Source organism: Stylophora pistillata, chromosome 4, assembly GCF_964205215.1.
Source record: "Stylophora pistillata chromosome 4, jaStyPist1.2, whole genome shotgun sequence".
Classification (NCBI taxonomy): domain Eukaryota; kingdom Metazoa; phylum Cnidaria; class Anthozoa; order Scleractinia; family Pocilloporidae; genus Stylophora; species Stylophora pistillata.
The window spans coordinates 23093042-23109129 of record NC_142522.1 but is presented as its reverse complement, the minus strand read 5'-3'; the positions used below and the strand labels follow the sequence as shown (position 1 = coordinate 23109129).

The 16088-nt window shown below is 38.8% G+C and overlaps 2 protein-coding genes and 1 pseudogene across 2 annotated transcripts; 2 read left to right on the top strand and 1 right to left on the bottom strand.

The window, feature by feature from the left end:
• Positions 1-2994: 2994 nt before the first annotated feature.
• Positions 2995-7011, top strand: LOC111344140 (uncharacterized). The gene is made up of 3 exons (XM_022951350.2): positions 2995-3455; positions 3562-5215; positions 5676-7011. Exons 1-3 carry the CDS (start codon positions 3224-3226, stop codon positions 6442-6444), a joined length of 2655 nt encoding a protein of 884 aa, XP_022807085.2. The 5' UTR covers positions 2995-3223; the 3' UTR covers positions 6445-7011.
• On the bottom strand, positions 6951-8557 carry LOC148732911 (uncharacterized). The gene is made up of 2 exons (XM_088757116.1): positions 8331-8557; positions 6951-8231 (listed from the first exon to the last, which is right to left on the bottom strand). Exons 1-2 carry the CDS (start codon positions 8439-8441, stop codon positions 7167-7169), a joined length of 1176 nt encoding a protein of 391 aa, XP_088613242.1. The 5' UTR covers positions 8442-8557; the 3' UTR covers positions 6951-7166.
• Positions 8558-12551: 3994 nt separating this feature from the next.
• Positions 12552-13376, top strand: LOC148732910 (uncharacterized; annotated as a pseudogene).
• Positions 13377-16088: the final 2712 nt, after the last annotated feature.

Genomic DNA, 16088 nt, shown 5'->3' with positions numbered 1-16088 from the left:
AAACCACCTACTTTTAAACGACATCGACCCAAAAGGTTCCTCAAATCGTTGCTTTTAAGGTCATAACTTGCATCATCGAGTAACGAAATTTGTGCACGCTTTTGGCTCTATCTTTTTTTCCATTAATAGACTTTTGTTTTTGATCTCTCCAATTTAGATGGGATAACTTTGTACACAAAAATTATTCAATGAAAGGCTAAGGTCACCTTGCTCGTTCAAGAGTACCATACCTCTTTGCCTGGTCTATTGATTGAAAAACAATACCGTGTTCTCGAAATCGACCTCGTTCCCAGGGTCTCTCATCTTCCCGCCCCCGTAGTTTTAACAATCGATAATTGTTGTTTTAGGGCACAGTATGAACATATGTTGATGGATTAAATCTTTTCCGATGAGTACTCTTGTAGCCATTTGCTTTTCATCTGTGATAGCTTGTAACGAACACTGGCCTTCAGTTCCAACATTCGAAGGCAGGAGACATTATTTGTTTTTGTTTTACGTCTAAATATGTGCTATTTCCAAACGTTTCCAAAAGTCTTATGCAAACTGTCATACAAGACGTATTCACTAAGCAGCAGGCTTAACAGACATATCAGTAAGAGCTAAGGTAAATATTAAGGCTTGAGAAATTATTTGCGAATTACAGGAGTCTCGTAGACCCGCCAACACCTTTTAAGGTGTATGTGGAAGGGCTTAACCTGAATGAGATAATTGAGCTTTCCAGAAAGACTCTCCTCTAGTGGCCTAAACATATCTTTTCAACATATTTTTTTATCAGCAACAATTACGGTAGAAATACTTCTAATTAGGCTTTCCATTACCTTTCTTCTAGCTCTTTCTCTGAACTAATCGAGTCTGCGTGGATTACAAAAAAGAAATATAAGAAAAAATTGATAAACAGTGCCTATACACTTCAGAATCGCTGGGAGTACTACCAATAAAGACAACGGACCACGTGGCGGGTCAAATTTAGCATGCGTTCAAGTGAAACCACAACCATAAAAAAATAACTGGAAAAGAAACTTACCATCTCCAGAGACAACCGAGGAGTAAGTCCTTTTTTGTCCTTTTTCTTGTTTAGAAGAATCCATCAGTACAAGGATTAAATTCAAAGGTATATACTCAAGGTATATATAATAAACGCGAAAAGGTGTCAAGTAACTGACGATCTCTCAGTTTTAATTGTGGACGGCTGGTCTTAATGGTAGCTGCTTTGATAGCTCCCAATGTGTGGTTAATAATTATTTAAGGTAGGGTATTAATTTGTAATAGTTCGGAGCTTTTTACAATTGAACTATTAAACTAATTGGAAATATTGCATTTATTTACTCTTCTGCAGTGGTTCCGGCTGGAAAAGCGTGGCGATCATGGCGCCCTAGACATCCCACAGGTGTGTAAATGGTGGAGGCGAATTTAAAACGGGGAGTAACCATGTGATGGACTAGCATCCCATCCAGGGGAAAGGGAGAGTAGAAATATTTCTTCGCTTAAGTTGTGTGGGCTACTCGCCTTACGCAGACTTTTTTTAATTCTAATACGTGCATCTCCATAAACAGTGCCGGTAAGTGTTTTTTTTCCGGGACCCTCAGAGAAAATTTCGTATTAAATTGTTTAATTAAGTTGTGAATTTACCATTAATTTTCAATCATCAACATTCTTATTTATTTGTTAATTTACTTTTATTTTTTAAAAATTTAATATTTTTCGGTCATTCCAGGAATTCCGGGTACTCCGATCCGGGTATTCCGAGTATTCCGGAATACTCGGAACCAAATTTTCTCTTTCTTTAACGTAATTGCTTTGTTATCAAAACAAACAAAATCGTTGGCGAATTTCCTACATAAGCATTAAAAATTTCCGTTCGCATTTTATATCTTAGCATAATAGTTTTTGCTTTGACGAAACTCACTAATTTTCTCTCTGGCGAGAGTTTTTCGGTGGGAAGATATTAAAGTTTACGCTACGTGTTCGCCCGATGCGTTCGTAGAAGGTTCGTATTTTTTCTTGGGGTCTTGATCTCTATCGGCGAAGTGTCATCTGGAAACATCTTGCTATACCTCATAAAGCTGGAAATTGATAATTGCCGTTAGCAAAGGTCATCTCGGTACCACGATTATAAACTATGGGGGTTTCCACGGTTGTCGTTCATGAAAGTCGGCTTATTTTCGATCTTACGGCGCACTATAAACGGAGCGGAAGTGTTTATAATTAATTGTGGCCTTCGTTTTTTGGATAAAAGACTAACTGTTCAGCGGCCTCAAACGAAAATTAACTCGTTTCATTTTTAGTGCCTCAATCTGTCGCTCTGCGATGACTGATTAAAAAAGAAATATACGCGTAGTCTTCTAACTTTGGTTTATGAATCCATCTCATTGCTCTGAAGTTTGCCAGTCAGAGATTGTATATGCTACTAGTAGATATTTAGAAGTTATAACCTTTTGAGCGTCCATATAGATACCGGGGCATTGCTTTTGTCATTGTGACCGTCTTCAATTTCGCGCCGCAACGGAAATTGGCCAAAATGCTAATACTTATAGAACACAATTACTTCTTTTGTTTGATTATTAAGAAAGCAGTTACGCTTAAGAAAGAGAAATTATGTTTGACAGTGTAAGAACTAGGTACCTTAGCAAAAACCACGACGGTAACGGTGACGAGGACGTGGCAAAACAAAAGACGTAATGGGCAGAAAATAGCTCAGCGAGGGCCTTTAAAAACTGTACATTTCTCAGCCGTCCTCTGCAAAAAAAACAACTTTTGATTTGCGTGCTCTGTGGACAAAAAGCCCAACGACAAATTATCTAAGTTACCATATGGAATCCAAGGCAGCTCACATACATTGTGCTGAAGTTGAAGTGAAGCGTAGCAAGAAACCGTAAACACATCCAGCCATTCACGAAATTCTAACTAAATAAATAAGTTCATTTTCAATACACATTTAACACTTGACCAGCATTTACTCGACAAAAGTTGAACGGATGTTCATAGTTAATTGAGGGGACTGGTTATGAAGCTCGGCGAAGAACAAAGGACTATGTCTTTGTTTACGTTTTTAAAGGTCACGTGACAATGACCGTGCACACATTTTCAAGATGGCGTCGCTTGCCTGTGCGCGTGTTCTCGAACGGTGAAAGCTTAAAGTTAATTTAGAGCGTATTGGAAAAGATTTATTGATCACACAGGTGTTGAACAGTTAGAGAAGTAGTTTGTGTTTGTGTATTGCGAAATGCCTGGCGATAACTGTGCGGTTTTCGGCTGTGGCTCGTGTAGAAGGACGAAAGGAATCGGGATTTGGAAGCTGCCTTTCCCGAGAAACGACGAGTACAAGAAGTGGAGACTGGAGTGGCTAAATGAGATAAAGAAGACTCGTGGAGTTGATAGCGATTTCCAGAAACAGATTGATGGTGACAGAGTTTATACATGCGAGAAGCACTTCGCTCCTGAGGACATAGAGATATGTAAGTAATGCCAAATGATAAACAAGCTGATCGTAACATGACAACATAGTGGGGTAGCTTGTTGTTCTTTTGGGCTTCATTCTAATGATCTTTCTTACTTTTCCAGTTCAAACGGCGAAAATGACAAAGAAGAAACCAATGTTTGGGGCTCTACCTGTTCGGAACATGCCAAAGAGAAGCCACGAAACGGACAAGACGACTCGAAGGCCGCCAAAAGTTGTAGTGACTGTCGAGGAGACTACTAGTTGTTCCAGATACTACAAGAATTTTAGAGACCTGTGTAAACGTGTCAAGTCCCTCAAAACTCTCAGTGAGTGGACTCAACAAGAACTCGAGGACAGGATTGTCTTAAAGAAAATTCTGCCTTCGTTACAGATTCCAGAGCTCGAAATAGTAATCGATGACAGCCTCGGTTTTACTATTCTTGTTTACGGATGGCTACTACCTGAAGACCATGAACTTTACACGAAAAACTTTAGGTCCATAAACAACATTACAGCATCGGACCTTGTGAAACATGTGGAACGTTGTTTGATTTGCCCTGGAGTAGAGACGAATGTATTTACTGGAAATGTGTTGCCCCATATAATTCCCAGGGTTGTGGATCCCTTGTCCATTGACAGAGAAGACAACAACTTGGATTCGTTTCCAAGCAAGCAATACTGGAGGTCTTGTGGTTGTTCTGTTCTGTGTCATGCTGATGAGCAGTATTGCAGCAGCTGTTCGCAATATCTCCATGCTAGTGACCTATCAAAGAAAGCAAAGCAACGAAAGCTAGCAGAACCTGCACACATCAAGGCTCCAGTGTCGAAAACTGCACCAGAGCGTATTAAACTGACCCTGCAGAATCAGAGGCTAAGATGTGCAGATCTTGAATGGCAACTGGACGAAATGAGAACTGAACTTACTAAATCAAGTGTAGAGGTTGACCCTGAGTTGAGTGATGATTTTGCCACTATTCTTGGGAAATCAGATGTTACTCCTTTTATGAATCTCTTTTGGCAACAACAGAAGAAATTGTTTTCGAGCAGCCCTACTGGTGTGAGGTATCATCCGATGATAATCCGCTACTGTTTATCTCTTGCTGCAAAGTCGCCATCCTGCTACGAAGAACTACGCAGAAGTAAAATCCTCGTTCTACCGAGCCAGCGTACCCTCAAGGACTACCGCAACTGTATCAGACCTACAAGGGGATTTAATGAGAATGTGATCGAGGAGCTGAAAGGCCAGACAGACTCCTACTTTGATGTTCAGCGGTATGTTGTGTTGTTATTTGACGAAATGAAGGTCATGTCCAATCTAGTGTTCGACAAAGTTACAGGAGAACTCATCGGTTATGTTGACCTTGGCGACCCAGATGTTAACTTTGGATTGTTAAAGAAAGTTGATGAGCTTGCAACACATGCTCTGGCTTTCCTCATCAGAGGGGTCTGCACACAGTTGAAGTTCAACCTTGCATACTTTGCTACTAATGGTGTTACAGCTGACCAGTTGATGCCACTCTTCTGGGAAGCTGTAGGCATACTGGAGATGACATGTAACCTGTGGGTGATTGGCACAACTTCTGATGGCGCATCTCCTAACAGAAGGTTCTATAGAATGCATGAAGATCTGGATGGCAATGCTGGGAAAGATGTTTGCTACCGTACGACCAACTTGTATGCTCCGCACAGATACATCTATTTCTTCTCAGATGCTCCTCATCTCATGAAGACCACAAGAAATTGTCTACACCATTCTGGTTCTGGAAAATGTTCTAGGTAATTATAATAATATCATGACTTAAAGGGCTGTTCATGCTGATGTCATCCATTGTTATTAATGTGCCAACATTCCATTCCAGCTACATTTGAATTTGAATGAAAATACAGTCGAACCCCTATTAAGCGGCCACCTTCGGGGACCTGTCAAGTGGCTGCTTAATAGGGTTGGCCGCTTAATAGGGGTTTCATTTACAGTATTATACTGACAACAAATTTGGGACTTTGATAACTGGCCGCTTAACAGGGGGTGGCCGCTTAATAGGGGTTTGACTGTATATATAACACTAAAAATTCTCAGATGCTCTGAAAAAGATGAGTCAGAAAATTCACATATATTTTTCTACTCTATTTTTTATATTTATTATTTTATTTTTATTAAAGCATATATTATTTTGTAAGATATATAAAATAATTTATGTCACTTTTTGACTGATTGCTATTTATTTGGTTTCCCCAGGTATATGTGGAATGATGGCCTATATGTTTTATGGCAGCACATAGCACAACTGTACTACCAAGATGCAGAGAATGGGTTGAAGCTTTTACCCAAGATCACCTACGAGCACATCAAACTCAGCTCCTACTCTTGCATGCGAGTCAATTTGGCTGCTCAGGCTCTAAGCGCAACAGTGGCAGCAGTGATGACGGCCTACAGCACCCCTGATACAGCGGCGACTGCAAGATTGTGTAAGATGATGGATCAATTCTTCGATTGCCTTAATGTTCGCAGTACTACCGAGCATCTGAGAAAGAGAAAGCCACTCCTTGCACCATACACATCCATTGATGACCCAAGATTTCTGTGGCTTGAGGGAGATTTCCTTGATTATCTAAGTGCCTGGAAGGAGAGCACAAAAGACAGACCGGGGAACTTCACACAGAATGCAAGAAGCAGGATGTTCTTATCATGGCAGACGCACGAAGGCCTTAAGATAACCACCCATTCAGTTGTTGAAGCAACAAGGTTTCTGTTGAACGAAGGCATGGACTTTGTGCTAACTGAAAGGTTCTGCCAGGATCCTGCAGAGGAGTATTTTGGCAACCAAAGAAAGCTGGGCAGAAGGAGTGACAATCCTGATATCAGAATGTTTGGCTACAATGATAACACAATCAGGATGCAGCGAGCAATTTCATGCCAGTCTGGGAATACACGCGGTCGAAAAGATAAGAACAGAGCATGGGATAACATTTCTAATGACCCTCTACCCAAAAGGGGTAAACAGTAATTATGTAGTTTTTCTAAAACCGTGCAAGATATCATTACTATTGACACAAAATGCTTTACAAATATGTAAATATGTATAGGTAATCGCATGATTTTGAGTGCAATTTTGAATAACTACGCGCAAGTAAATTTTTAACTAACAAAATTGCACGAGCGAGTGCAATTTGTAGACTTTGAAAAATTTACGAGTGCTTATTTATTCCAAATTGCACGAAAAAAACATGCGATTACTTGTTAATAATATACATACAAAAATTTAATTTCAACTTTCTGCACTGTTTGGGATTATTTGACATGCTCTAAGCCAATTAGCATGCAGACATTTTTGCAGGTATATTATTAAGCCTGAAACAATAATTTTGCCTCAAAAATATTGCATTTTCTTACTTGCATTAGCATTCAGTCTTAATTTGCAGTATTCAGTGGTTTGTTTAACTTGAATGGTCAATGCCTCTTTGTAATTGTTAAAGAAACAAGCATGCCAGTTGCATTATATGGTAGCAGTAATAACTGTTAAATATATATATATATTATTGAAGATTCAGAATAAAATATCCAAAGCTTGAAACCTGTGTTTGTCATATTAAATTATTTTGGTGCTTGATCAGTCCATAGTTATTGACTATGTTATACATCATGATAGGGTATTTACATTCAACACATGCCGTGTAAGATAACAGCAACTTTAACAATTCAATATTATTCAAAAATTTTAAAACTGATCTAAGGTTGTCTTTCTTTTCCACAATCGTTACTGGCTCTCGTGATTTCCTTGCGAAGTGCTTTAGCCTTAACTTGCTTTGCTTTCATTTTATGTTTCTGTATCACATCTTTGGCAAAAGAAAAGGAACGTACTCTCACAAATAAGCTAACAATATTTTGTAATACATCCTTGCCAACATTCTTACAGATGACCAGTTCAGAATCAGACACCAATGTGTTGTATGCTGAAACTGTTGCAACATCATTAATAGACTTCATTATGATACTGTTGATGTCAATACTCTGTAAGCCAGACTTTGCTGTGGCAGCCCTAAAATAGTTTTCTGTTCTTAAAAATATTGTTTGAGCACTTTTTGTGATACTCCACAAACCCCCACGATTCAAACAGTTAATGAGTTTCTGAGTGTCTTTAACATTTTCAGCCTCATCTTTACATTTCCCAGCCTTCAGTAAAGAAATCGCTTGTTCACTTTCTGCTGATTTAGAGATCTTTGAATTGACATGCTTGTTATGTAACTTATGAAGCACATAACCTCCAAGGTATTGCAGCCCAGCCATTTCTTGCTCTAATAATGGAACATTTGTAGCTTCTAAATTAGGAGTACTCGTAGCAGCCTTCTCTTTACTGTATGATAACATACGATCAGCAACTTTGGTAGATAGCAGTGTAGCTGCATTTCGTGACAATCCCTCGAAATACTTCATGGCATTCAGTGGCACAGCTGAGTAGAACTTTGTGTAGAACTTTTCAGCATCTCCATTTTTAACTAAACCTTCATAAGTCTTTCGGAGTTCACAGAATTCCAATGTTTGTTCCCCAAGTTTTACAAAAACATACGATCTAAGCTCGTCCCTTAAGCCTTTTGGGAAAACCTTGTTATCAGCGAGTTTGAGCTTCACTTCGTCGACCATATTTGCCAAGATTTCAGCCGTAAAAGTCTCGCTTTTTTCTTCATCCTGTCTCGCAGAGTCTTCTTGGTGCTTTAGGGATGTGTGCCTTTTCAGACCTCCCTTGCTCTTGTACGTTTTCTTGCAAAGGTCGCAGATTAGTCGGCTGTTTTGGACCTATTCACGAAAGCACATATATTTCGAGATTAGAACTGACCCGCTTTATAAGTCCAAAGTTGCCCTTATAAAGAATTATCAAACACTGTTATATCTTACCTCATTTACTGCTTCACTAAATTGCTCTTGCACAACTTCTTCAGCCTCTAGTATATCAATAATGGCATCGAAATCGTCTCCGAATAAAAAGAGATCGTTCACGTCCGCCATGTTGTTTTGGAATGTGCACGGTCAATGTCACGTGACGGGCTAAAGCAACATAAACTCAGGCGCCTTTGTTCTCTCCTTTGTTCTTCGCCGAGCTTCATAACCAGTCCCCTCAATTAACTATGGGATGTTGGGCAAATGTTGAACGCAAAAATAAGTGAAGCGTGGCAAGAAACTGTAAACACATCCGGCCATTCGCGAAATTCTAACTAAATAAATATATCCATTTTCAATTGACATCTTCCGTCCACCGCTTTGCTGACTGCTAAAGGTCATTAAAGGCCCGTTTAAACGGTTTCAAAATTTGACCAACTTTCGTTCGACAAAAGTTGAACAGTTGGGCAAATGTTGAACGCAAAAGTAAAACTGTGTGGCGCCCGTTTTAGAGGCCTTACAAAGGTCTTACAATGGCCTTAAGAGCGTATGTTTGAATTAACCGAATGAAAATCGAAAAATGTGGCACATGATCGAAAAATTGAAAACCTTCATATTTTGCTTAGAGATACCTTCTAGCGAACTTAGAAACGTGGTAAGGTTTTTTCCCCCAGACTTGCTTCTTTATCCTAGAAAATTCACGAAAACTTGAAACGAGCGTCGGTAGCCGTAAAACGGCGGAAATCAGTGCCCCGAGTAGAGGCAAATCAACTTTGCTCATGAAAAGCGAAAAAGAAAGCAAGCCCGTATCAATTTGACAAATTTGTATAGGAGGGATCGGGGTATGGCTTAAGTCTAAAATGGGACCATTTCATTTAATTTTGAGCTCAGGGAACGCTTTTAAATATCACCAATATTTCAAAATCCAAATGTCGCATTTCATAGCAAATTTTCAATCATCATTTTCCCCATGCGGTTAGGGTTAGGGTTAGGGTTAGTCCATCATCAGCGGGACTCCCTTTTTAAAAGCTTTTCTTCCAGTCTTTCAGCTTTTTTAGGCATGCAAGCGATGGAATATCAGTTTTTTTCGTAGTGACTGCGTCATGTTTACTCTTGACAGAGCCAGAAGTCGATATGTTCAAGGCATTGCAAACGACATTTTTACGAGTGCTTTTTTTCCAATTGACTTTTCAAAATCAATTGTTAAAGCTCTACAGAGCTCTTTTAGTTTTGGTTTTGTTGAACCGGAGAGTTCTTTGTAGGTTTTTGGATATTTCAGGCAAGGCTTACTTTTCTAAGCACAAGACGCCACTTTTTTTATCCCGGTTACCCCCCAAGGCGCAAGGCATTATGGGTATGCGCAAGAAGAGAATAACTCAGAATCGGTTCAGGTTAAGCTCATGATAAGTGGTAGTAGTGTTGTTTTCGAGGATATAAATATTAGTTTGGGGCTTTTCATTTCCGCGCGGAAAAACTAAGCTGAACTTCGTGAAAATCGCAACTTCGACAGTTACGTTACGACATAATCTAATTAGGCACCCTGTGGTTAAATCCGGAATTCCAAGCACATTTTAGAAGTTAGCACCGTGTTCGATCGGGAAATTAATACAGTAAGCTAGCCTTGCATAGCTAACAACGACAGATTGGTTTTTATCCCTGCTTCGTTTCAAATTCTCATCGATTTCCCATGGCGGAATTGTTTACAATAACACATTCCGTAAACTAGCGGAGGGCGTCTGTTTTTCTTTGTGGATTCGAATACTAATAAGTTTTAAGAAAGTTCCAGGGTAAACTTGAGCTTCATTGTGGACTTGAAAGAGGACAATTCAATCATCTTTAATGGCAGGTCAAATGTTCTTTGCCGATGATGTTCAAGACGGGAAGCAATTTGATACTACTATAAATTCAACACACTCAAGCTTTTGTCACGCAAGGTCGAAATATTTCAATCACAAAACACATTTTATTGTTCCCTTCTTACGGTTTTTTCGGCCACGAGAACGACACTTTTAAAAAAACTTGTTCATTAGATAGTATAGCCGGCATATGTTACCTCGGAAAAGTATTTCACTGAAAAGCAGAAATACAACTGTAGGAGGACTCACTCCCACTCAGTTGAAAACCCCTATGTTAACTATTTTTAACGGAAAATCATTAGATTTAGTTGCGAGTGGAAGAAGGCACTGCGGCTCGGTTTTTCTCGGCGACTATCAAACGTTAACAGATGACATCCTTAGGTGGAGGGATACTGAAAGTATTGATGCGTCGATCAATTTAAAGCTTCAACATCGCCTCCCCTCAGGAATTTTAACTTTTGTATTTGTATTTGTATTTGTATTTATAGATTCGTACAGTGTACAGGCGAGAGAACAATAGGACACGTAGTCCCTACTAGGTTCATCCGCCTAAACCAACCCCAACCCACCCATCCCACCCCAGGGGAGGACATCCATCACACAGTAATCTCGTGCGTGGGAATCCGGAAATTAACGTCTCCTACCCCTAACCCTGCAGGAGACGGGACCTCCATTTATTCGTCCCTATCCGAGAAGACTAGAATATCTAACCATTTCTTGATGTTATAGAAAGGTAGCATATTCTTCTCAATTATTTTAAGACCTTGAGTGTTGGTCCGGCCAGGGCTCGAATCCTCGACCTCCCGCACAACAGTCCAGCGCGCAGCGCTCTATCCCCATTGAGCTAATTAACTGGGAGGCGGTTTGAAGATTGGTCCAGACCCCCTGGGCCAAAATCATGTTCAAGCCCAGGTGCTAGATCTTAGAGGTTCTTACTAGAGCTAACTGTCAGCCGTAAAATGAACCTTAAAATTAAAACGGAAAAAATTAGCCGTTTAGACGTATAAACTGACAAATTTTAACCGTGAATCCTAAAAATAATGAAGCCGTAAAAAATTTAGCATTAGCCGTGTAAAATGGGTAAAAAAGGTAACCGTCAGCCATGAAAGCCACCTTTTCATTGAAACCCTAATTTCATTGTCACATCTTTTGTAAGAAGCACAATCAGCGATTGATTTCACTGTTCAAGCTCCTAAACCTAGACCTTATAGACTCTATATTCTGAGCCCTCTGCTTTAAGTACCTCCATATTAAAAGAGAAACCTCTGGAAAGACTTGACACCTCCGGTTCAAATTCCCTACCCCACCCAGGTAAGGTTCAAAGGACGACAGTCAAAAACCTGTGGGTTGCCCCAGATGTTGAAGCTGCGATTAATCGGTGTATAACGTCACTGAGACCGATTCAACATTTTTTGAACGCCAAAATCTAAAAAAGGAATGTCAATTAGTACGCTAAGCAAAACTAATTCGATTGAGTTAACGACCACACCTATAAAAAAAACAAAACAAAACAAACTTGTGATCATGTGTGACTCTTTCTCTACAAATGAATTTCTAGCAGAAAAACGCAAGCACGAGGTAAAAAGTTGCAAGGACATGTATTTTCAAACAAAAAAGCTCAGTGAGAAAATAAACTGTTGACGAAAACACCTCGAACTTGAAGGTTATAACAACTTACTATATGGCAAGACAGTCTTGAGTAAATCCAAGCGTTCTGATTAATTCTTACTTGGTCTGGATCACAAAGATGCAAACCAAGTTTCCACAAAGATGCAAACTAATACTACATTTTCATTCTGTAATCATTGCTAGCATCACATCATTCTTATCGCTGCTGACATTATCGTTTAGAGTAGGTTTAAGTTCTTGAATTAATAGAGTCTCCTTTATCTTGCAATGAGTATCAGAACGACCTTTAGTTAATATCTCAAAGTGGTTCCATTTCATGTTGTGACCAGTTGACGTGGCGTGGTCTGCGATAGCTTTATCTGTAGTAGTTTCCATCTTTGTATATGCAAATATTTTTTCTTCTCTACTTTTGTTCGTCATTCTGTTAATTAGTTACTTATCCTAAATTTAAACCTAGTCGCCACGTATATTATTAACTGTCACTTCTGAAGATGTATGTCGAAACATACGAAACGTCAAGTAAAGTTTACTAATCTTGTTTTCCAACATCGACCATGAAATTCTGATTAGAACTGAAATTGCTTACTAAGTGTAAATTGCCAGTTAGTATTACCAATTGGATAGTTGATTTTCTTTCTGATAGATTACAAAGAATTAAGCTGGCTGCGGAGTGCCTTTCGGAGAGGGGATCTGTGCCCTCCGGAGTACCACAGGGCACAAAATTGGGCCCATGAAATCGAAACCTTGAAATCGAAACCTTGAAATCGCGTATCCACTATGGAAATACGTTGATGATACAATAGTCTCGGAGATGGTACCAAAAGAGAGTGAAAGTCACGCCCAAAATATAGCAGATTGTGTATTGAGTGGTCACGAGAAAAATAGAGTTCACTTGAATTCTGATTAGTGCAAAGAGCTTCGGATCTCATTCTCTAAAAGGCCCGGGTTCTTTGATCCCATAGTAATTGAAGGCAAAGAGTTGGAGGTAGTTGATAGCGTAAAACTCCTGGGCCTTCATATAGCTAGCGATTTGACCTGGAATAGTCATTTATCAGAAGTAATCAGAAAGGCCAGTAAGAGGTTATATTTTTTAGTACAACTAAAGAGAGCTAGGGTTCCCTTACAAGACCTAGTACTTTTCTACGCATCATGTGTCAGATCTGTAACAGAGTACGCGATACCTGTCTTCTATAATGCGCTTCCGCAATATCTAAAGAATGAGCTTTTACGTATTGAGAAACGGTCAATTTCTATTATAACTGCGGGTGATTGCGCGGTTGCTAAAGATTTAGGAATACGACCTATCTTAGAGCATTACGAATTTCTATCTCAGAAGCTTTTTAAAGGTATCTTAGACAACACTAACCATAAGTTAAAGGCGCTTCTTCCACCCATACATAAACCCATCTATAATTTCAAAAATAAGCGCCAATTTAATATGCCACGCCTTCGCACTTCTAGAACGATGAACACTTTTATATTTGCTATGGCAAAGAAGTTTAATGGCTAGATTTTTATCGATACGATATCCTTTACCTTTGTTACAGCACGCGTGATAATGATAGTAATAATAATGATGATACTGATAATCTAGATATGTTTAATTAATTTACACTTATTTTAATTAATTTACATTCATAGCTAATATATTTTATTTAATTTATTATCATGTTATAATATTGTAAACTGCTGGTATAATAAGATGCGTAATTAGGTTTTTGAATTTTAAATTTTAAATTTTAATTTACTTGGATTGTAAAAATGTGTAATTCAGCCCTCGGGCTGCAAATGCTTTTGAGATTAAACTATCTATCTACCATGATTTTGGGCCAATAATCCTTAGTGCGGCTCTTGCACTTGGTTACTAAGAAATTATTCTCTGCGCCAACTGCCTATTTGTCTTCCTTTGCACAGCCTCTGTAATTATGAAGGCTGACACATAAATATCTGTAAGCAAACCACAAATTTAAAAAAAAAAATCCGGAACAACGTGCCACGCCACATTAGCAGTTTGACTAGACCGGCGTTTTGTGATATTTTGGAAATCTTCTTCGAAATGATAATTTTTAATAACGAAAACCTGAAAGAAGGGTTAACTAGCAAACTGTTCTCAAAAATGCATTATTAATTCTGTAAGAAGTCCTGCGCATTTTTCCTTTAGCATGGCTGGATAACTCTTCTAGAATGCACGGTAGTTTTGTGACCCTCTCCTTCATCCAAAGCCTATAATACAGTGATGCCCGGTACAGGTGATCTAGTCTGATTGTTGGAAGGTGTGTTAAGAATTGGCGCTCGATCTAGATTAAATCTATTTCTGCCTCAACATCGGTAATGCTGACAGTCATTAGGTGTTCAGAAATGACTTTACGGCACGACATTTGCACAAATAGTATTAGCTGAGGTATCAAAAGAATTACCTTTTTCTCGACTTAGTTGTTTTAATTTGCGAGCAGTTTCCAGCCCAACCAATTTCCGTGAGTTTTGTAACTAAAACTCTAAATTTGGGAAGAACGTTCTTAACTCAGCTAAGATTCTTTGTTTGCAGTAATGATTTTAAAAGCCATGTTGTTTATTATACATTTATCCTCAGGTCTAGTTCACCCTATCTATTTCATTCTGTTGCCGGCTCCATACTTGGTATTCTTCTCCTATTTCAATCATTTTGTATTTTGCCTCTGTTTCGCCTTTACTCTGACTTTTGATCTTTTCCCTAATCTTTCTTCTATAGCTATTTGTTGTTTTGTATTCTACTTCTTGGCTCTTCAGTTATCACTTTCAACTCCGCATGAGATCCCCGCTGCGAAGTTAACAAGTTTCACAGCAATACAGCGATGACTACCTGATAAGAAAAATTATCATATAAACAAGTTTGTTAAAGAGTGTTATTCATGGATATTCGTGGCCGTAAAATTGCAAGATGAAAACAAGATTTATAGACAGGTAAAAACGAGCGATATAATATCCGGACGTTTCGGCGACTTCATGACGCCATTATCAAGGGCACAAATGAAAATAAAATTAACAAATGCGAGTTCAAGAGTTACAACTAATTTGCATAGGGGAGGTAGCTACACAAATACTTTAGCACGGATAGAATCCATTTGCACGTTCATATTCGGTGTTAATTGTTTGATGTAAAGCATCTCGTTGACAAGACAATCGAATTTGTTCGTGCACTTCTTGAAAACTTTGAAACAGCTAAGAAGGTCCTCAAGATTGAAATAATTTCAGCCTTCCGTGACGAATGGTTGAGTGTGTCACATCTGCGCATAGATTGCTTCCCGTCTTCAATGTCTTCGGCAAAGAACATTTGACCTGCCATTATAGTTGATTGAATTGTCCTCTTTTAAGTCCACAATGAAGCTCAACTTCACCCTGGAACTTTCTTTATAAGTTATAGGTGTTCGAATACGCAAAGAAAAACAGACGCCCTCCGCTAGCTTACGGAATGTGTTAACCTGAACCGATTCTGAGTTATACCGCATGAGGAAAATGATGATTGAAAATTTGCTATGAAATACGATATTTAGATTTTGAAATATTGGTGATTTTTAAAAGCGTTCCCTGAGCTCAAAATTAAATGAAATGGTCCCGTTTTAGACTTAAGCCATACCTCGATCCCTTCTGTACAAATTTGTCAAACAATTCCGTCATGGGAAATGGATGAGAATTTGAAACGAAAGTAGGGATAAAAACCAATCTGTCGTTGTTAGCTATGCAAGGCTAGCTTACTGTATTAATTTCCCGATCGAACACGGTGCTAACTTCTAAAATGTGCTTGGAATTCCGGATTTAACCACAGGGTGCCTAATTAGATTATGTCGTAATGTAACTGACGAAGTTGCGATTTTCACGAAGTTCAGCATCAAATATATGTCCTCGAAAACAACACTATTACCACTTATCATGAGCTTAACCTGAACCGATTCTGAGTTATACCGCATGAGGAAAATGATGATTGAAAATTTGCTATGAAATACGATATTTAGATTTTGAAATATTGGTGATTTTTAAAAGCGTTCCCTGAGCTCAAAATTAAATGAAATGGTCCCGTTTTAGACTTAAGCCATACCTCGATCCCTTCTGTACAAATTTGTCAAAATGATACGAGCTTGCTTTCTTTTGCGCTTTTCATGAGCAAAGTTCATTTGCTTCTAGTCAGGGCACTGATTTCCACCGTTTTACAGCTACCAACGCTCGTTTCAGTTTTCGTGAATTTTCTAGGAAAAAGAAGCAAGTCTGGGGAAAAAAAAACCTTACCACGTTTCTAAGTTCTCTTAAAGGCATCTCT

Coding starts and splice junctions, on each gene's coding strand:
- LOC111344140 (XM_022951350.2), top strand. CDS start 3,224: ATGCCTGGCGATAACTGTGCGGTTTTCGGCTGTGGCTCGTGTAGAAGG. Junction 3,456..3,561: donor TCCTGAGGACATAGAGATAT/GTAAGTAATGCC, acceptor TTACTTTTCCAG/TTCAAACGGCGAAAATGACA. Junction 5,216..5,675: donor GGTTCTGGAAAATGTTCTAG/GTAATTATAATA, acceptor TGGTTTCCCCAG/GTATATGTGGAATGATGGCC.
- LOC148732911 (XM_088757116.1), bottom strand. CDS start 8,441: ATGGCGGACGTGAACGATCTCTTTTTATTCGGAGACGATTTCGATGCC. Junction 8,232..8,330: donor TTAGTGAAGCAGTAAATGAG/GTAAGATATAAC, acceptor TTTCGTGAATAG/GTCCAAAACAGCCGACTAAT.